This window comes from Somniosus microcephalus, chromosome 5 (genome assembly GCF_052327205.1).
Source record: "Somniosus microcephalus isolate GS21.2 chromosome 5, FLI_Smic_1.0, whole genome shotgun sequence".
In the NCBI taxonomy this organism is placed as follows: Eukaryota; Metazoa; Chordata; class Chondrichthyes; order Squaliformes; family Somniosidae; genus Somniosus; species Somniosus microcephalus.
The window spans coordinates 313,391,334-313,412,619 of NC_140991.1; the positions used below are offsets into that span (position 1 = coordinate 313,391,334).

A 21,286-nucleotide genomic window follows, 5' to 3' on the forward strand; every position below is an offset into this window, starting at 1 on the left:
TCCTAAATGTCCTACCCCATATCCTGAGACTGTGACACCTCATTCTAGACCTCCCAGCCAGGGGAAATATCCTCCCTGCATCCTGTCAGAATTTTATACGTTTCAATGAGATCCCCTCTCATTCTTCTAAACTCTAGTGAATACAGGCCTAGTCGACCCAATCTCTCCTTATACGACAGTCCTGCCATCCCAGGAATCAGTCTGGTGAACCTTTGCTGCACTCCCTCTATGGCAAGTATATCCTTTCTTAGGTAAGGAGACCAAAACTGCACACAGTACTCCAGGTGTGGTCTCACCAAAGCCCTGTATAACTGTAGTAAGACATCCTTGCTCCTGTACTCAAATCCTCTTGCAATGAAGGCCAACATACCATTTGCCTTCCTAACTGCTTGCTGCACCTGCATGTTTGCTTTCAGTGACTGGTGTACAAGGACACCCAGGTCCCTCTGTACATCAACATTTCCCAATCTATCACTATTTAAATAATACTCTGCCTTTCTGTTTTTCCTACCGAAGTGGATGACTTCACATTTATTCACATTATACTGCACCTGCCATGTATTTTCCCACTCACTCAACTTGTCTAAATCACCTTGAAGCCTCTTTGCATCCTCCTCACAGCTCACAATCCCACCTGTTCTTCTTCTTCTTCTTAGGCAGTCCCTCGGAACCGAGGATGACTTGCTTCCACATTAAAAATGAGTTCTCAGGTGACTGATGAATCCAATGCAGGACCTACAGTCTCTGTCACAGGTGGGGCAGACGGTGGTTGAAGGGGCGGGTGGGTGGGGTGCTTGGGTTGACGTGCGCTCCTTGCGCTGCCTGCGCTTGGCTTCCGCTTGCTCCCGGCGAAGAGTCTCGAGGTGTTCGGCGCCTTCCCGGATGCTTCTCCTCCACTTTGTGCGGTCTTGGGCCAGCGATTCCCAGGTGTCAGTGGGGATGTTACATTTTTTCAAGGAGGCTTTGAGGGTGTCCTTGAAGCGTTTCCTCTGCCCACCTGGGGCTTTCTTGCTGTGCCGGAGCTCCGAGTAGAGCGCTTGTTTTGGGAGTCTCGTATCGGGCATGCGGACAATCTGTACTCCAGGTTAATTCCTTCCTCTCAGGATGATTTAGAGATCTCCCCGGAACAGAAAGCAGAGGTTGCAGATTTTGACAGCTGGCGGCCATTCTGCTTTCTGTGCCGGTGAGATGAGGGGCTCCTGAGACCTGAAGGAAAGAAAGCTGTAAAGGTAAGTAAAGGTTAGTAGAGCTTCTTTAAACACTTTACACAGACCAAACACACTTACTTGTGCACTCATGCACCCATCACTCACCTGAACACCGGACATCTCGACCCCTCCAAGCCCTTCATCCCGACGGCCCGCCTCGCTAACTTGGTGTGGTTTGGAGCCTTCGGGAATCCCACATTTCAACATTAAAAATAGGGATTAGGCTAAAAACTGCCTGTTAACTACCTGTTAACAGGCAGTTAATTGGCACTAATCCCCTTCGCGCCTCGGGGAGGTGGCTCCCAGTGCGGGGCAGGTACTGGCCTCCTTTGAAACTGGCATGGGTGCGGGATGGGGTCGGGACCCCCGATTTCGGGATTTTAACCCCCCACACGCCTCCAATCCTGACTCCACGGCCCAATGAAAATCCAGCCTATAGAGTTATAACGGCACAGAAGGAGGCCATTCGGCCCATCGAGTCCGTGCTGGCTCTCTGTAGAGCAATCCAGTCAGTCCCATTCCCCCGCTCTATCCCCGTAGCCCTGCAAGTTTATTTCCCTCACGTGCCTATCCAGTCGCCCCTTGAAAACATTGAGGGGGAAAAATTCAGTATCGCCCCTTTTGGAGCGCCATTATCGGCCGTGCGTAAAGTTTAGCGCCTGGTGTTAATTATCGCCTCCGATGGCAATCTTGGCTTTTATTGCCCCTGGAGGTGATTGGAGTGCTAAATCAGGTACTTCACACCTGTCTTAAGGCGCAAAGGCTGAGGAGCGAGGCGCTACCTCAGAGCGCTGGTGAAGCAAGGAGGGGCAAATCAAAATGAACCTGCAAAGTGCTGCTCAGTACCCAAAACTCCTTCACACAGCGTTGAATCTCTCCAGAAGTCTCTCTCTCTCTCTCTCAGAATGCGTGGTGCAAAAATGTCACCAACAGAAAAAGGCAGGAAGTGGTCGCCTTTAAATAGCGCTCCCCCAGTCCCTTCCTGACTGCAAATCGCTCCCCTCAACCTGTCGTTGCTAGTGGCAGGCAGTAAGGCAGGGGGCGCCACTCAATATCCGGTCCGGGGCGCTACCGGGGCGTTGCGCACTCGACTGACATCACGATCTGCCGGCGCAGGAGATCGTGGCGGTAGTGTTTAGCGTCGCCGCAAAATGTCTAGTTAATTTCACGAGCGGCGCAAACATCGCCGCGCCCGGGCGCTAGTTGCTTTGCGCCCCATTAGCGCCCTCTTAAGGCGCTAACGGGAGGCACAAACAACTGAATTTTTCCCCCTGAGTGTCTCCACTTCCACCACTTCTGTCGGCAGCGAGTTCCAGGTCCTCACCACTCGCTGCGTAAAAAAAGGGGTTGGCCTTTTAAGACTGAGATGAGGAATTTCTCCACTCAGAGGGTTGTGAATCTTTGGAATTCTCTACCCCAGAGGGCTGTGGATGCTGAATCGTTGAGTATATTCAAGGCTGAGATCGATAGATTTTTGGACTCTAGGGGAATCAAGGGATATGGGGATCGGGCGGGAAAGTGGAGTTGAGGTCGAAGATCAGCCATGATCTTATTGAATGGCGGAGCAGGCTCGAGGGGCCATGTGGCCGACTCCTGCTCCTAATTCTTGTGTTCTTATGTTCGAAGTAGGCAAGCATACCTTGTTTTTTAACAGTGTACTTTCCGCTTAAAAAAAGAAAGTTGATGTTAGCCACAGCTCTTGACCCATAAACAAGATGAGATTTTTTTTAATGTCAAAGAAATAGGGCTGTAAAATGTTTCATATTTCTGATACAAATATCGCTGTTAGAAACCCCATAAAATGTTAGACCCATTCAAATAAGGCATAACTGGGTTCTTAACGGTGATCTGAGTAATAACTAATAATAAACAACCATTCTGACCCTGAAAAACTAATTTTATATTGGTGTAATGTCAAATTTCTCCATTAAATTTTACATTTTAAAATTAATGAAAAAGAATGTAATTTTTTTTAAAGTTTGTTCATGATATTTCAGCTTCTACCTTAATCTGTCCCAATCTTTATTTCGCTCTCTGTAATTTTTTTTTAAAAAGTGAGGTTATTAGTGCTTTCTATTTCCCGGTTCTCTGTCTGTGAGAATACAGCAATGTGATCGGCTGCTTAGACAGCTTCCCACTAAAGGTTGTGGGTTCAAATCCCCACTCCAGGGACTTGAGCACATAAATCTAGGCTGACACTCCCAGTGCAGTGCTGAGGGAGTGCTGCACTGTCGGGGGTGCCGCCTTTCAGATGAGACGTTAAACCGAGGCCCCGTCTGCTCTCTCAGGTGGACGTAAAAGATCCCATGGGCACTATTTTGAAGAAGAGCAGGGCAGTTATCCCTGGTGTCCTGGGGCCAATATTTATCCTTCAACCAACATCACTAAAAAACAGATGATCTGGCCATTATCACATTGCTGTTTGTGGGAGCTTGCTGTGTGCAAATTGGCTGCCGCGTTTCCCACATTACAACAGTGACTACACTTCAGAAATACTTCATTGGCTGTAAAGCGCTTTGGGACATCCGGTGGTCGTGAAAGGCGCTATATAAATGGAAGTCTTTCTTTTAAACTACGCTGATTACAGCTGCACGTTGGAAAAGCCGAACTTGTCGACATAGGGATCGCGAGATCTCTGTGGAAAGCTTACTTCAGGGCCAGCGGCGAACGCCTTTGCTTCGCCGCTGACTGCAAATTCCGGGCCAATATTTTCAATTCTAAGACAGTATTAAGTATGCAACATATTGTTTTTTTGCCCAGAGATTGACTAAAATGAATGAATTAATGAATTTTACACAGTGACTGTAATCTCCACTTAATAAATTACAGTTCCAATACAGATAGACAATACACGACAGAAAGTAATGAAACATGTCTTCTTTCCATTACAGAGTTATGGCCTGTCTCGCAAGTGTAAATTAAAATCGTATTTCATTGCCAGTAATACTTGAGCAGTCCTATATATTGATTTTGTAATAATTAAAGGATTCTTTGTTTATTTTTAATGAATATAGGAATTACTTAAAAAACTTTTACATGAATTCCCTTTCATCAGTTTCCATCTTGCTATCTTATACAGAAAGACTCTACATAGATATTTGATGGTGCCGTGCCCATTTTAAAGGTGCATCCAATATGGAGGCCGGTGTGCGAGCGCTGATTACGCATCAGATGTGCGCCGCCCGCCATATCGGTAAAGGCCGAAAAAGAAGCGACCAGGGACTGCGCCAGAGATTGCCGCGATCTCCATTGCATTTGAAGATAGTGGCCCGACTCCTGTTTGAGACACTCTTTCCAAAACTGGTCTGCCCCCTGAACACAGCTGGACTGCATTCAGGAAAATGTGTTCTGGATGCAGCCTAACCACCGGCCCTTAAAGGGACCGCTGGAGGCCACCAGCAAAATGGTAATTTAAACAAAAAATAATGCTTAACTGAATGTGGAGCTTGGAGGAGCAAGTGTTCTTCTCCCGGGTTCAATGCAGTGTCGAAGACTGATGCCATTGCCCGCTTGGCACCCTCCCGATCGCCCCCTCCCTCCCTATCTCCACCTCCCTCCTGATCGCTTCCGCCTCTCCCAATTGCCCCCTCCCCCCAATCGCTTCCCATGTCCTGATCTCCCCTCCCTCCCAATCTCCTCCCATATCTTCCTGATCGCTTCCGCCTCTCCCAATTGCCCCCTCCCCCCAATCGCTTCCCATGTCCTGATCTCCCCTCCCTCCCAATCTCCTCCCATATCTTCCTGATCGCTTCCGCCTCTCCCAATTGCCCCCTCCCCCCAATCGCTTCCCATGTCCTGATCTCCCCTCCCGCCCAATCTCCTCCCACATCTTCCCGATCACTTCCGCCTCTCCCAATTGCCCCCTCCCCTCCCCGATCACTTCCACATGTCCTGATCTCCCCTCCCTCCCAATCTCCTCCCACATCTTCCCGATCGCTTCCGCCTCTCCCAATCGCCCCTTCCCTCCCCGATCGCCTCCACATGTCCTGATCTCCCCTCCCTCCCAATCTCCTCACCTATCCTCCCGATCGCTTCCCCCCCCCACCTCCCAATCTGCCCCCTCCCCACCGATCACTTTCCTTTGCTCCCGATCACCACCTCCCCCCTGAATAACTTCCAACCTGCCAATCTCCTCCTCCCTCGCAATCTGCCTCTGCCTCACCCTCCCACCTGTTCACTGCCCCCCCCCCCACCCTGCAGGACCTACCTGAGGGCGATGCAGCGGGCCAAAATCAAAATCCTCTTTGCCTGCAAGCCGAGGAGATGGTCAGCGCCGGGTGTACCTCAGGTTTACCTGTCCCAGCGCTGGGATCGTTCCCTGCGCCCAGCTCACACCGACTGGTCGGTGTGAACCAATTTCTACCAATCAAATTCCTGGGACCATCTCCTCCCAAAAATACTAAACTATGTTCAAACTGAGCCACCCCAAACACTGCTCAAAGTGGAACATCCTTGTTGCCTGCTGTACAAAAAGGCTAATGGGATGCTGGCCTTTATATCTCGAGGACTAGAGTACAGGGGGTAGAAGTTATGCTGCAGCTGTACAAAGCCCTGGTTAGACCACACCTGGAGCACTGGGAGCAGTTCTGGGCACCACACCTTAGGAAGGATATATTGGCCTTGGAGGGAGTGCAGCGTAGGTTTACCAGAATGATACCCAGACTCCAAGGGTTAAATTACGAGGAGAGATTACACAAACTAGGGTTGTATTCCCTGGAACTTAGAAGGTTAAAGCAGTGATTTGAGCGAAGTTTTCGAGATAACTCGAGTCCAAAGATGTGCGGGTTAGGTTGATTGGCTATGATTAATTGACCCTTAGTGTTAGGGGGATTAAATACGTGGGGTTACGAGGATAGGGTGGGATATGTGTTGGTGTAGGGGTTACGGGGATCTGGTGGGATATGTGTCGGTGCAGGCTCGATGGGCCGAAATGGCCTCTATCTGCACTGTGGGGTTTCTGTGATTCTGTGATTCTGTGATATTAAGGGGAACAGATAGGGTAGATAGAGAGAAACTATTTCCGCTGGTTGGGGAGTCTAGGACTAGGGGGCATAATTTAAAAATTAGAGCCAGAGCTTTCAGGAGTAAAGTTAGGAAACACTTCCACACACAAAGAGTGGTAGAAGTTTGGAACTCTCTTCCGCAAATGGCAGTTGATGCTGGGTCAATTGTTCATTTTAAATCTGAGATCGATTGATTTTTGTTAACCAAAGGTATTAAGGGATATGGGCCAAAGGCGGGTATATGGAGTTAGGTCACAGATCAGCCACGATCTCATTGAATGGCGGAACAGGCTCGAGGGGCTGAATGGCCTCCTCCTGTTCCGATGTTCCTATAGAGAAAGACTGCTCTCATCACTTCGGTTGCATGCCGCGGCCAGTAAAAGTCCTGTTACTGTTGCGTCTCTGTCCCATTATTGGAGGGACCTCACATAAAAATGTGACAAGTGTGGAAAAACACACTTTTGTTACAATCGCCCGATAAAATAACCATTTCGCCTGATATTCTGTGCATTGTTACTATTTTCCCCAGTCAGACTTCATACCGCTAAGACCTAAGCCGTATTACTCAGTTGGGAACGGTAGTTTCACCATCGCTGCTGCATGCTGCATTGTGGAGTGATTTTAAATTCCAACTCCACAATAGAGTAAGGGCATCCTGGTGTAATGGAGCATATTTTCAGTAATTGGTTGAAAAGGAGCTGCCTGATGGAAACACTGGTGAGTTGCGGGACTTTCTCAATCACCAATACAAGTACAGTAGCTGTGCGTTGTTATCAGTGAAACCAAATTAGCAATTCAGATTGCGCAACGGGAGCATGTGCTGCATTTTATATTTGCGATCACATTTTGAAACCTCATTCTGTTTATTTTCTCTCTCTCTGTCTCTCTTTAGAAATTGCCAAGAAACTTAAGAGTGAATGAGCTTGAAGATTGATTGAAGACCCTTTAGTTTACCAATGCAAGAAAAAGGTTTAAGTCGGGGAAACACAGCCTGCTGACGGATAACTGGATCACAGCCAACTAAAAAAAAAAAACCCAGTCCGACTCTGCAAGGCATCGACGCAGCGACAAGGATGGCGATGATAGTGAGCTGCTGCGTGCTGGTGCTGCTCTCGGTCTGCTTGCCAGAGCCCGGTCAGTTGACCCCGCTGTCGAAAGGGACCGTTGAAGGGGGGCAGGGCGGCGCGCCGGCGCAGCCTTCGGGTGGCCAGCCTGCCACGCTGCACCGCTCCAAGCGCGGCTGGATGTGGAACCAGTTCTTTCTGCTGGAGGAGTACACGGGCTCGGAGCCGCAGTACGTGGGGAAGGTAGGCAACCCAGACAGAGAGAGAGAGAGAGAGATGTTCCTCTCAGTCACAGGAGTTGGATATATTTCTTAAGGCTAAAGGGATCAAGGGATATGGGGAGAAAGCAGGGACAGGGTACTGAGTTTGGATGATCAGCCATGATCTCATTGAATGGCGGAGCAGGCTCGAGGGGCCGAATGGCCTACTCCTGCTCCTATCTTCTATGTTTCTATGTTTCTATGATTAGAAAGGACTGCTGCCGATATTTATGAATGGGTACTTGGTGTGTTACCGGTGACATGCTTCGCCCCTGCTATCTTAATGCGGATTAAAAACTGCCGAAAATGGGTTCATTCCACCCCCTAAAATCGCAAGCAAATAAATGCCGTGTGAAAGCATCAAGTGTTTGTTTGCTGATATCGGTAACGGTAATTTCTAGGCTTAAATCTTTAAAGTAAGAATCTTAACATTTTTAGCAAAATGCAGTCAACGTGTACAGTCTGGAGATATTAGAATGTGCACCCCAGTTGATCCAGAGTTGATTGGGATCAAATATAACTTTTCAGTGTTTGAGACATAAAGCGACTTGATAATAAACAACATGGTGACAGGGAACTCACAATTAAGGTAATAGAGGTCACCTTCAACCCTTTTAACCATCAACAGAATTCCGATTTATATTTAATCACCAGTCGCCTGCTTTGATAATCTCCAGTGTCTGCAGCAATTTGCAAGCACAAACCCTGTATTAAAACTGCGAATCTATTAATCTAATCAAAATTACAGAGTCAGTTTGTCAGCTTGCCGGCTGCTTCTGCAATCCAGCTGTTTGGCCATCATTTCCATCACATCGAATGGCCTCATGACGTGCAGTTCCTCGCTCACAGATTCCAGTGCCACCGCTTTGTAAATTTTCGTGGAAAAATGGATGGGACCGCTGAAGGCAACCCCACCATCCCCGTGACATTGGTTTAAAAAAAAAATCCTGGAATTCACGAAATTAAAAAAAAAAACTAGTTTGCTTTATTCAGTCACTGAAATCCGACAGCTCATCAGTTTCCTTTACTTTCCACTGACGTGTTTGCCGACACTTTTTCCAGCAAAAAGGATTGAATTGGCAGCCATTGCGAGAAAGCAAGGACTTGCTGGGCGCAACGTTCCACGTCGACAGTGGAGTAAAAAACGGGCGTTATTGGACCGGCCACCCGTTATACACCCCAACCTGAGTTTCCGGTCTATTGACCACAATGGAAAGGAAAAACAATGGTTCACTAGACGGACTCCTGGGATGAGAGGGTTGTCCTATGAGGAGAGATTGAGTAGAATGGGCCGATACTCTCTGGAGTTTAGAAGAATGAGAGGTGATCTCATTGAAACATAAGATTCTGAGGGGGGATTGACAGGGTAGATGCTGAGAGGTTGTTTCCCCTGGCTGGAGAGTCTAGAACTAGGGGCCACAGTCTCAGGATAAGGGGTCGGCCATTTAAGACTGAGATGAGGAGGAATTTCTTCACTCAGAGGGTTGTGAATCTTTGGAATTCTCTGCCCCAGAGGGCTGTGGATGCTGAATCGTTGAGTATATTCAAGGCTGAGATCGATAGATTTTTGGACTCTAGGGGAATCGAGGGATATGGGGATCGGGCGGGAAAGTGGAGTTGAGATCGAAGATCAGCCATGATCTTATTGAATGGCGGAGCAGGCTCGAGGGGCCGTGTGGCCTACTACTGCTCCTGGCCTACACCCCAGCCGAAGTGAAAAGTTCCGGGGACTGTTTCAATATAAGTGTTATAACATGGAGTCACTCTGCCATCAAGAACGAGAAGGGATTTCTACCCAATTGTCGCACTATTACTATTATTGAGAGAGATCTCTGTTTAATTTCTGCGATGTTTCAGTCGTCCCTTGCTACGCTGTCGATCTGCTGGCTAGCGGCAGTCCAGGAGCAGAGCTTTAGTATAGCTCTCTTCCTTCTGTAACATCGTGAATGGGGTCTTCCACTCCCTGGCCCCTTAATCCCAGTTATAATGTCACTGGAGCAGAGTTCAAAGGGTAAGGAAAGTTCGGAGGGAGAGTACTTTTATGGAAAAAGTACACCCTGTATGATTGAAAAAATAATAGTCTAAGCAAAATCTTTTTGACAGTTCAGTAAAAAGGGTCAAGTTTCTTTCAGGCAACCATGTTATATACTAGGAAATTTGTATCCCAGCATATACAGGAAAGATGTGATTGCGCTAGAGAGGGTACAGAGGAGATTTACCAGGATGTGGCCAGGACTGGAGAATTTTAGCTATGAGGAAAGATTGGATCGGCTGGCGTTGTTTTCTTTGGAACAGAGGAGGCTGAGGGGAGATTTAATTGAGGTGTATAAAATTATGAGGGGCCGGGATAGAGTGGATAGGAAGGACCTATTTCCCTTAGCAGAGAGGTCAATAACCAGGGGGCATAGATTTAAAGTAATTGGTCGAAGGATTAGAGGGGAGTTGAGGAGAACTTTTTTCACCCAGAGGGTGGTGGGGGTCTGGAACTCACTGCCTGAAAGGGTGGGAGAGGCAGAAACCCTCATCGCATTTAAAAAGTACTTGAATATGCACTTGAAGTGTCGGAACCTACAGGGCTACGGACCAAGAGCTGGAAAGTGGGATTAGGCTGGAGAGCTCTTTATAGAAACATAGAAACATAGAAGATAGGAGCAGGAGTCAGCCATTCGGCCCCTCGAGCCTGTTCCACCATTTAATGAGATCATGGCTGATCATCCAAATTCAGTAACCTGTGTCATGAATCTTACCATTCATGTAGAAATGACTCGTGAGATAACACTGGGCGGCCAGCTGGTGGCGCCGTCCAAGGAAAGTATAAAAACTCGGGCATGGGCCCAGCTTGCTCAGGATGTTTCTGTAACCAGGAACTAGTGATGTAACTAGAATCTCATGGTTGTGAAACAGTTGATTAAAGCCTTGTTTTACACTCAAACCAAGTGCTCAGTAGTTTTCTTACGTCTCCCTGTCCCTGCCTTCTCCCCATATCCCTTGATCCCTTTAGCCTTAAGAAATATATCTAACTCCTTCTTGAATATGTTTAATGAATTGGCCGGCACGGACACGATGGTCTGAATGGCCTCCTTCTGTGCCCTAAATTTCTATGATTCTGTGATAGAGCACATTTTCCTGAGGTCAAGTAGTTCTGAAGCATTTTTTCTAGGCTGGTTCAAACTCCTAGCAGGTCTTTGGGTGATGATGCAAATCGGGCGCTATCGATTCAGCCGCCCGTTATACGTTATTTCCATTCACTTCAGTGGGACAAGTAAAGAAATAACAGCTGGGTCTGGAGGAGCTGGAAACGGCAATGGCAGAACCTGTATGACTTGAAATTGTTGAACTCGGTGTTGAGTCCGGCAGGCTGCAAAGGGCCGAATGGAATGATGAGGTGCTGTTCCTCGAGCTTCCGTTGCGCCTCATTGGAACGGTGCAGCAGGCCGATGACAGAGAGGTCAGAGTGCGAGTGGGGCGAAGAATTAAAATGGCAGATGACCGGAAGCTCAGGGTCACGCTTGAGAACTGAACGGAGGAGTTACATAGAAGATAGGAGCAGGGGTAGGCCATTCGGCCCTTCGAGCCTGCTCCGCCATTCAATGAGATCATGGCTGATCATCCAAACCCTAGCACCCGGTCCCTACACCGACAGCCATCCCACCCAAGCCCTATCCCCGTAACCCCACGTATTTAATCCCCCCTAACACTAAGGGCCAATTTTTATCATGGCCAATCAACCTAACCCGCACATCTTTGGACTATGGGAGGAAACCGGAGCACCCGGAGGAAACCCATGCAAACACGGGGAGAATGTGCAAACTCCACACAGACAGTCACCCGAGGACGCAAAGCAATCCCCCAATCTGCGTTGGGTCCAAACACTTGAACTGGGTTGAAGTGGTAACATGTTGGGGGAGAAATTCACTACCGCCCTGCTTGGGGCTCTAATTTTTTTAAAGTTTGAAAAGTTAGCACCAGGCGCTAGCGATTTCAAACTTTTGAAAAATTAGCCGTTTGCGCTCCAGGAAGGAAGTGCTAAATCGAGTGCTCCACTTCCTTCTTGGAGCGTAATCAGCAGCAGGCGGGCGGAGATTCCAGCAGCCTTGCACCCTGGGCCGTGCAGCGCCGCCGCGTTCAAAGGCTCCTCCCCTCCCTTAAAGGGAAGGGCCATCGCGGCAGGTTCTGCAATTTAAAAAGTACCTACCCGGACCACCAAGGCAGGTGTGATCCCGCGCGATCAGCCCCGGTACTCAATCAGTGCACCAGGCTGATCGATCGAGGGCGAGAAAAACCGGAACAAGAAAGGTTACGTTTTTTTTATTTACTTACCTCGGCCACCTCGCCTTTAATCATCGTCACGGTCTCCGGGCCAAGGAGATCAGGGCGCAATGCCGTAGTGCTGCTGCAAAACTCTCGCCAAATATGGCGGGAGTCGATGCCAGTGCCGTTGCAAAGCCATTGCCCCCCCCCCCCCGTTAGCGCCCCCTTAGATTTTAGAGTGAAGCCTGGTCCTTGATGAGGTGGATGACCTCTGGCAGGCCAGCAGCAAGAGGTTACGGGGTAGAATTTCCACGGGGGGGGGGGGTGTTTCTTCTGCCGGTGAAAACCCCGGAGAAACAGCGCACATGACCACTTAAGCCATTTTTACCAGGGCTTTTCACCGATATGAAAGCAGGAGATTGGGAAAAATCCCGCTACGGTTACTGGCCATTGTGGCCTTGGGATAGGGAGGGGGAAAATTAGGTGGAATGTTAGCTTGGGCTTTGGCTCCTGATTGCTCTACAGTGACCCCCCTACTGGAAGTATGCAGGCATTGGTCTCCCGATGCCCGATAACCAAATAGCCTGTCGGCATTTCAGGTTCAGTGTCATTGGAATAGAGTTTCCGCTTTGGTCGCAGACAGGAAATGAGGCCCAAAATGGCGCTCAACATTATTAGGTTTCAGTTCAAGTTTCCGATAAAAATAATTGGCATCGTCACAAATGTGAGGTCTTCCATCAACCAGCGTAACCGGGCAGCGTAATAGAACATCATCGTTTGCTTTTTCTTTCCACTTAGAAAGTATTCCTTGATGTGTTTAGGAGCGGTAACCTGGTGCAGTTTTATTAACGTAACTGAAAATGGGTTTAGCACAAAAAATAAGCGTTTTTAATAAGGGTGTTTAATTCTCCTGCATTATTTTTTTTATTCGTTCATGGGATGTGGGCGTCGCTGGCAAGGCCAGCATTTATTGCTCATCCCTAATTGCCCTTGAGAAGGTGGTGGTGAGCCGCCTGATGTGCCTCAATAATCCCGAGACTCGATGTTAGCGAAACAAAACAAGGCTTTTATTAACTTAGAAGATAACATGCAGTGGAGAGAGCTATCTTCCCTGGAGGTCTGCAGTACTGGCTGTGAGGCCAGACTGAGCTGGCTTACATAGAGGCCAGGTATGGGCGGAGCCCTACACACAACACATTCCATACATTCCAATACACAATACAATGGTGAGGAGAAACCTGAAACCAACCACAGTCACAGGCAATACAATGGTAAGGGGGAACCTGAAACCAACCACAGTCACAGGCAGTGATGAATGGAATATTTCATCACATTCACCCCTTCTATAGATTTAGTCTGTTCAGGGGTTTGGTAGTCCTCTGCGACCGACGTGGCTGTTGTGGTGTCGCGGGTGTCGGCTGGGTGTCCCCGGTGGCCTCCTGGGTCTCTGCCGGGGGTGCCGCCAGGGTTGTTGAAGGGGTAGTTGGTGGGGTTGCCGTTGGTCGATGTTCTTCCGGGGGTGATGAAAGAGTAGTGGGTGGGTAAGAGTTGCTGTGGTCGTTGTTGCTGCTATTGCCGTGGTTGTTGTCGTTACCGGCTGGGGCGACGTCTTTTATTGACACGGTGTCCTCCCTTCCGTCGGCGTGCCGGACATACGCGTATTGGGGTTGGCGTGGAGTAGGTGCACTGGCTCCACGAGAGGGTCCGTCTTATGGCCCCTCACATGCCTTCGCACGAATACCGGACCCGGGGTGGAGAGCCATGACGGCATGGATACGCCTGAGGTGGATTTCCGGGGGAAGCTAAACATTCGTTCATGAGGCGTGGCATTAGTGGCAGTACACAATAGCGACCGTATCGAATGGAGCACATCTGAGAGGACTTCCTGCCAGCGGGGGATAGGGAGGCCCTTGGTCCTTAGAGCTAGAGTGACTGCTTTCCATACTGTCCCGTTCTCTCGCTCCACTTGACCGTTACCCCGGGGGTTGTAGCTGGTAGTACGGCTCGTGGCGATACCCCTGGACAGCATGTACTGGCGTAGCTCTTCGCTCATGAAGGACGCCCCCCTATCCGTGTGGATGTAGCTCGGCATACCGAACAGGCAGAACAGGCTGTTGAGGCATTTAATGACCGTGGCGCTGGTCATGTCTGGGCAGGGGAAGGCGAATGGGAACCGGGAGTATTCGTCCACAATGTTCAGGAAGTAAGCATTGCGGTCGACGGACGGGAGGGGGCCCTTGAAATCTAAGCTGAGCCGCTCAAAGGGCCGTGTAGCTTTGATTAAGTGGGCTCTATCAGGGTGGTAGAACCGAGGCTTGCACTCAGCGCAAGTGCGGCAGTTCCTGGTCAGAGACCGAACTTCCTCAATCGAGTAGGGTAAGTTGCGGGACTTTATGAAGTGGAACAGCCGCGTGATCCCTGGGTGGCAGAGGTCATTGTGGAGGGTCTGTAGCCGATCCCCGGTGGCGCTGGCACACATCCCTCGTGAGAAGGCATCTGGGGATTCGTTAAGGGCCCCTGGCCGGTAAATGATGTCATACTCGAAGGTGGAGAGCTCGATCCGCCACCTAAGAATCTTATCATTTTTGATCTTCCCCCTCTGTTTATTATTGAACATAAACGCTACCGACCGCTGGTCGGTAAGTAGGGTGAAGCGTTTGCCGGCTAGGTAGTGGCGCCAGTGGCGCACTGCCTCCACGATGGCTTGGGCCTCCTTTTCCACGGAGGAGTGTCTGATCTCGGGCCCCTGGAGGGTCCTCGAGAAGAAAGCTACGGGCCGCCCCGCCTGGTTGAGGGTGGCCGCCAAGGCAAAGTCAGACGCATCACTTTCCACTTGAAATGGAGTGTTCTCGTCCACTGCCTGTAGCGTGGCCCGCTCAATATCCTGCTTAATGCTTTTGAAGGCGGCGTGGGCCTCAGCAGAGAGCGGAAAAGAGGATGCTTTCAAGAGGGGGCGGGCTTTGTCAGAGTAGTTGGGGACCCATTGGGAATAATAAGAAAATAACCCCAGGCACCTTTTCAGGGCTTTGGGAGTGTTGGGCAGGGGCAGCTCCCGTAGGGGGCGCAATCGGTCGGGGTCTGGTCCGATTTCCCCATTCTCCACCACGCTGCCTAGTATGCAGAGGCGCGTGGTGTTGAAAACGCACTTGTCCTCGTTGTAGGTGAGGTTGAGTTTTTGTGCGGTTTTCAGGAACCTCTCGAGGTTCGAGTCGTGATCCTGCTGGTTGTGACCGCAGATGGTGATGTTGTCGAGGTAGGGGAAGGTTGCCTGCAAGTGGTGGTCATCGACCATGCGATCCATCTCCCTCTGGAAGACCGAGGCCCCATTCGTCACCCCAAAGGGGACTCTGAGGAATTGGTAGAGGCGTCCGTTCGCCTCGAAGGCAGTGTACGGGCGGTCCTCTGGTCTGATAGGGAGCTGGTGGTACGCTGACTTGAGGTCGATGGTGGAGAACACCCGGTATTGGGCGATTTGGTTCACCATTTCTGATATGCGGGGTAGCGGGTAGGCGTCTAGTTGGGTGTACCTGTTGATCGTTTGACTATAGTCGATCACCATCCGTTTCTTCTCGCTACCCCTTACCACTACCACTTGGGCGCGCCACGGGCTGTTGCTGCGTTCAATAATGCGCTCTTTCAGGAGCCTGTCTACCTCGGTCGCGATAAACCGCCTGTCCTCCCAGCTGTACCTCCTGCCTTTGGTCGCTATTGGCCGGCAGTTAGGGGTAAGGTTCGCGAATAGCGAAGGCGGCTTTACCTTCAGGGTAGCCAGGCTGCACACTGTGAGGGGCGGCTGGGACCCACCGTACTTGAGCGTGATGCTTTGGTGGTTGCACTGGAAATCCAGGCCCAAGATCACGCTCGTGCATAGATTCTTCATGATTAATACTTTAAAATTATCGTATACAGTCCCGTTAACGGACAATTGTACCGTGCAGTAACCCAGAATGGTCGATGTCTGGGTTTTATCAGCCATAGAGATGGTACCCCGAGTAGGGACCACCTTTAGGGAGAGTTGTCGTGCCAGTTCCGGGTGGATAAAACTCTCAGTGCTTCCACTGTCAATTAAACATTTAACCCCGCACCCGTTTACCTCGATGTCCACCATTGATTTGGATAGCGGGTGGGGCCTGGTCTGGTCCACTGTGACCGATGCCACTGTAGGGCCCTGATCGAGACAAGATGGCGTCCGCGCTCTCTGCTCACAAGATGGCGGACCCCACGAGGTCGGGCAAGATGGCGTCCAAGATGGCCGCTCCCACGGCACACACGCGGCGGTGGCGGATTTTGGTTTTCCAGCGGGGTTCCCTCTGCACACCTTCCCAAAGTGCCCCTTCTTACCGCACTTAAAGCAGGTGGTGCCTTTCGCCGGGCACAGGTTTCTGGTGTGCTTTGGCTGCCCGCAGAAGTAGCAGTTGGGTCCCCGACGCGTCGCGGCTGTCGTAGGGCTTCTGGGGGGAGAGCGGGGCCCCGACGGTGTCGGGCTGCCGGGCGGGGAAGATGCCTTCCAAGATGGCGGCGCCCTTGGTGCACACGTGGCGGCGTGGACGGCGCGGGCTGAAGAGTAGGCGTCCGAGTTTCTCTGGGCCACATCCAGGGATCGCGCGGTGTCCGCAGCCTGTTTCAGGTCCAATCCCGTTTTTTCCAGCAGTCTTTGCCGGATGTAAGTGGAGCTGAGGCCTGTGATAAAGGCATCGCGAACAAGCTCGTCGGTGTACACTGCGGCTTTTACATCTCGGCACTTGCAGTCTTTGCCAAGCATTTTCAGGGTGCCTAGGAACTCCTCCACCGATTCCCCAGGTCGCTGTGCGCGAGTGGCGAGCAGATGCCTAGCATACACCTCATTCGTAGGCTGCTGGTAATGCGCCTTTAAGATGTCGCAGGCGGCCAGGTACGTGTCGGCGTCTTGGATGAGGGGGTAAACCCGGTGGCTTACCCAATTCCGCAGAATTCCGAGTTTCATACTCGCAGCGTCCGTAGCGTCTTTGACGGCTGCGGAATTGTCCAGGAAGAATTCCATACACATAAACCAGTGTCTGAAGCGTGCTGATGCGTCCGGAGCATGCTGATCCAAATCCAAAAGTTCGGGTTTCAGGAGTTGATCCATAGTGTTGAAAAATAAGTTAATAAAATTGATGTGCCTCGATAATCCCGAGACTCGATGTTAGCGAAACAAAACAAGGCTTTTATTTACTTAGAAGATAACATGCAGTGGAGAGAGCTATCTTCCCTGGAGGTCTGCAGTACTGGCTGTGAGGCCAGACTGAGCTGGCTTACATAGAGGCCAGGTATGGGCGGAGCCCTACACACAACACATTCCATACATTCCAATACACAATACAATGGTGAGGAGAAACCTGAAACCAACCACAGTCACAGGCAATACAATGGTAAGGGGGAACGTGAAACCAACCACAGTCACAGGCAGTGATGAATGGAATATTTCATCACACCGCCTTCTTGAACCGCTGCAGTCCGTGTGGTGAAGGTGCTCCCACGGTGCTGTTAGGGAGGGAGTTCCAGGATTTTGACCCAGCGACGATGAAGGAACGGCCGATATATTTCCAAGTCAGGATGGTGTGTGACTTGGAGGGGAACTTGGGGGTGGTGGTGTTCCCATGCGCCTGCTGCCCTGGTCCTTCTAGGTGGTGGTAGAGGTCACGGGTTTGGGAGGTGCTGCCGAAGAAGCCTTGGCGAGTTGCTGCAGTGCATCTTGTAGCTTTAAGTAACCTGATTTTAAAATCACTGAAAACTAGTTAAAAGAAACCATACTGAACCATTTACTACGTTCATTGGCATACACAAGCCAGTTTCTTAGTAAAGACTTTTTGATATAAAAAAACTTTTACAATGTACGCCTAAGACAATGAGAGTAATTTGAGGAGCTTTCCCATACCACACAATCAGCAGAATCTTGCAATGTTGACCTGGGGGCGTGGCCTCAATGTTCCCACGTGAATAAAGGCCAATTGGAGCTGGTATAGTAGGATGTGATCAGCACCCGTGTTACCTCACCGATTGTGAGGGAGTCAACATCTTCAGGAGAGGAGAAGAACGAAGGAATACAACTGGAAAGAACAAACAGAGCCTATAGATTGGCAGCTCGAACTGGTAACAAAGACTACGGGGGTGGGCGGCGGGGAACATTGACCCACTCCGCCTGGGGGGCCTTTAAAATGGAGCGTTCGGCCTCAATGCCCCTTTCCCGCTGGAATCCCATTGATCACCATCTTAACTGCTCACGATTTGGTGGCTGAGGCACACACAGGAAACAGGCTCACACACTTTTTGTAACTCGGTCGCCCTGTTACATCAATGAGACCCCGATTGGATTTTAACTGAAGCCTGAGTGGAGAAGCCACCACGGCCTTCCCGCCGGGTGAAGGCGGGTCAGAAGATGTCGGGAGGATGAAGAGGCCCGCCGAGGGTAAGTGGAAATCTTCGCTTTGTGGGGCTAGGAGGAGCAGAAATGCTCTTCCAGACCCAACAAAGAAAGTCAAGACCTGTCCTGCCCCACACTTCAACCCTGTGAGAGACCTCCCACGGCCCGCCCAGAAATCCACTCCCCAGGACTAACCTACTTGTTGGGTGTGACAGCCGTGGCTTAGTGGGCAGCACTCTCACCTCAGAGTCAGAAGGTTGTGGGTTCACGTCCCACTCCATGAGACTTGAGCACAACAATCTAGGCTGACACTCCCAGTACAGCACTGAGGGAGTGCTGCACTGTCGGAGATGCCGTCTTTCTGATGAGAATTTAAACCGAGGCCCCGTCTGCTCTCTCAGGTGAATGTAAAAGATCCCGTGGCCACTATAGGAAGAGCAGGGGAGTGCTCCCCAGTGTCCTGGGGCCAATATTTATCCCTCAATCAACATCACAAAAAAACAGATTATCTGGTCATTATCACATTGCTGTTTGTGGGAGCTTGCTGTGTGCAAATTGGCTGCCGCGTTTCCTACATTACAACAGTGACTACACTTCAAAAAGTACTTCATTGGCTGTAAAGCCCTTTGGGACATCCTAAGGTCGTGGAAGTCGCTGTAGAAATGCGAGTCTTTCTTTTTTACTTTCTGTTTCCTTTATGTGCCAGACAACCAAACCTCCGCTACCACCACCCACCCACCAACCACAACCCCCCAAACCGCCCCCTCCCCACCACCCCCCTAGCTGCTGCTTTCCACCCGTTTTAGATGGGCTTCTGACAGGCGGCGTGCTACTGAGGCCCGGGAGTTAAAATTACCCTCGGCCTGAAACCTGGGCCTGGGAGTAGATCCTGCACAAGCCCCACCCCCCTGCCCGCCCCAAACTCACTGGTGAGGGCGGTGATTGTGACTTTGGCCGTTAGTGTAAATCGAGCGATATGGAATCGACCGCCCATTCTACCTACAAAAGCAAAACACTGCTGGGTGTTGGAAATCTGAAATAAAAACAGAAAATGCTGGAAGTACTCAGCAGGTCAGGCAGTATCTGTGGAGAGAGAAACAGAGTTAACGTTTCAGGTCGATGACCCTTCGTCAGAACTGGAAATAGTTGGAGATGGAGCAGGTTTTAAGCAAGTGCGGGGCAGCGAAAGTGGGGGAGAGGAGGAAAGAACAAAAGTGAAGGTCTGAGATAGGATGGAAGGCAGGAGAGATTAAGAGATAGTGCATTCTACATCCCTCCCGACTTTCATTTCCATTTGGAGTCAGTCGGGAAAGACGTATAACGGGCAGCCACTTCGATTATCGCCCGCTTTACACTTTCAGTCAAAGGCTCCCATTACTTGGAATTGTGTTCAAAATGCCTGCAACTCGATTGGCTCTAACCAAGGGTTCATCGGCCCATTTGGGAGTTAGAATCAACCCCAGAATTATTTCCGTTTCAGAAGATCCAGATTTTTGGGGTGACTATTTAATTCGCTGACCTACATTGGCTCCCGGTTAAGCAACCCTTCGATTTTAAAATTCTCACCCTTGTTTTCAAATCCCTCCATGGCCTCCTCACCCCTCCCTATCTCTGTAATCTCCTCCAGCCCCACAAACCCTCCGAGATATCTGCGCTCCTCCAATTCTGGCCTCTTGCACATCCCCGATTTTAACCGCTCAACTGTTGGCGGCCGTGCCTTCTGTTGCCAAGGCCCTAAGCTCTGGAATTCCCTGCCTAAACCTCTCCGCCTCGCTACCTCTCTTTCCTCCTTTAAGACGCTCCTTAAATTCTACCTCTTTGACCAAGCTTTTGGTCACCTGTCCTAATTTCTCCTTATGTGGATCGGTGTCAAATTTTTTGTCTTATAACACTCCTGTGAAGCACCTTGGGATGTTTTACTATGTCAAAGGTGCTATATAAATACAAGTTGTTGTTGTTGTTTTGATTTGCACCTTTCTGGTTACAGAGTGCAGTGAATTTTCGGTCAGTAGCTGTGCAATGACAAAAAGAAAGACTTGCATTTCTATAGCGCCTTTCACGACCACTGGACGTCCCAAAGTGCTTTACAGCCAATGAAGTACTTTTTGAAGTGTAGTCACTGTTGTAATGTTGGAAATCTGGCACCCAATTTGTGCACAGCAAGCTCCCACACACAGCAATGTGATAATGACCAGATAATCTGATTTTAGTGATGTTGGTTGAGGGATAAATATTGGCCCCAGGATACCGGGGAGAACTCCCCCTGCTCTTCTTTGAAATAGTGCCATGGGATCTTTTACACCCACCTGAGAGAGCAGACAGGGTCTCGGTTTACTGTCTCATCCGAAAGACGGCACCTCCGACAGTGCAGCGCTCCCTCAGCACCGCATTGGAATGTCAGCCTAGCTCTTTTAACTCAAGTCCCGGAGTGGGACTTGAACCCACAACCTCAGAGACGAGGGTGCTGCCCACTGAGCCACAGGCTGACACATAAAGTGAAGATTGTATCATAGAGATCAAGAAGGGCCAAGTCGCAAGTAATGTTTGAAGGTCTTATTAGGAAGATAAATATGATATTGTGCAGTTACCTTCTCAATACAGTATTTATGCCACTCATTTAATGATCAGACAAACGAATAGCACCTAAATAATTTACCAATTCTATTGCAATATTGGATGGTTTAATAGTCCCTTGGCAGCTATGCGAAATAGGCTTTTACATTTCTTCAGCGATGTGTGGGCGCCGCGCTGGGAATGGCTTAAATGTCAAAGTAGGTGAAATTATTAGGGTTGTTACACATTTAGCTTTGATCCAAAGGTAACTCAGGATATCGATTGAAGGCAGTTTCTGCATTTCTCTATAAAATGCAGATGCTATTAAGGGCAATGTTGAAATCAATGCCAGGAATTACAACATCCATATTTCACTATTACAAGCAAGGCAGATTGCAATTACACCACGGACTTCTGTGAAATTGCATTACTTTGTAATCATTTTTGCACTGTTATTTGGAACCCACTATTTTCAAATGCCTTATCTTTTGCAGTGAAACGTGAAAGCATTGATTTACAGACTGAAATTTATCGTGACTGCACTGAGTTTGGATCAGTGGGTAGC

General features: G+C 49.7%; 1 protein-coding gene across 1 annotated transcript in view; it reads left to right on the forward strand.

Annotated features, from left to right (window-relative positions):
• The window catches only part of LOC147117873 (cadherin-6-like), a 280,439-nt gene that overhangs the window by 32,166 nt on the left and 226,987 nt on the right, over nucleotides 1-21,286 (forward strand). Inside the window, exon 2 of the mRNA XM_085989254.1 lies at nucleotides 7,104-7,518. Within this exon, the coding sequence (XP_085845380.1) occupies nucleotides 7,285-7,518 (234 nt within the window). The 5' untranslated portion in view covers nucleotides 7,104-7,284. The remainder of the gene's footprint in view (nucleotides 1-7,103; nucleotides 7,519-21,286) is intronic.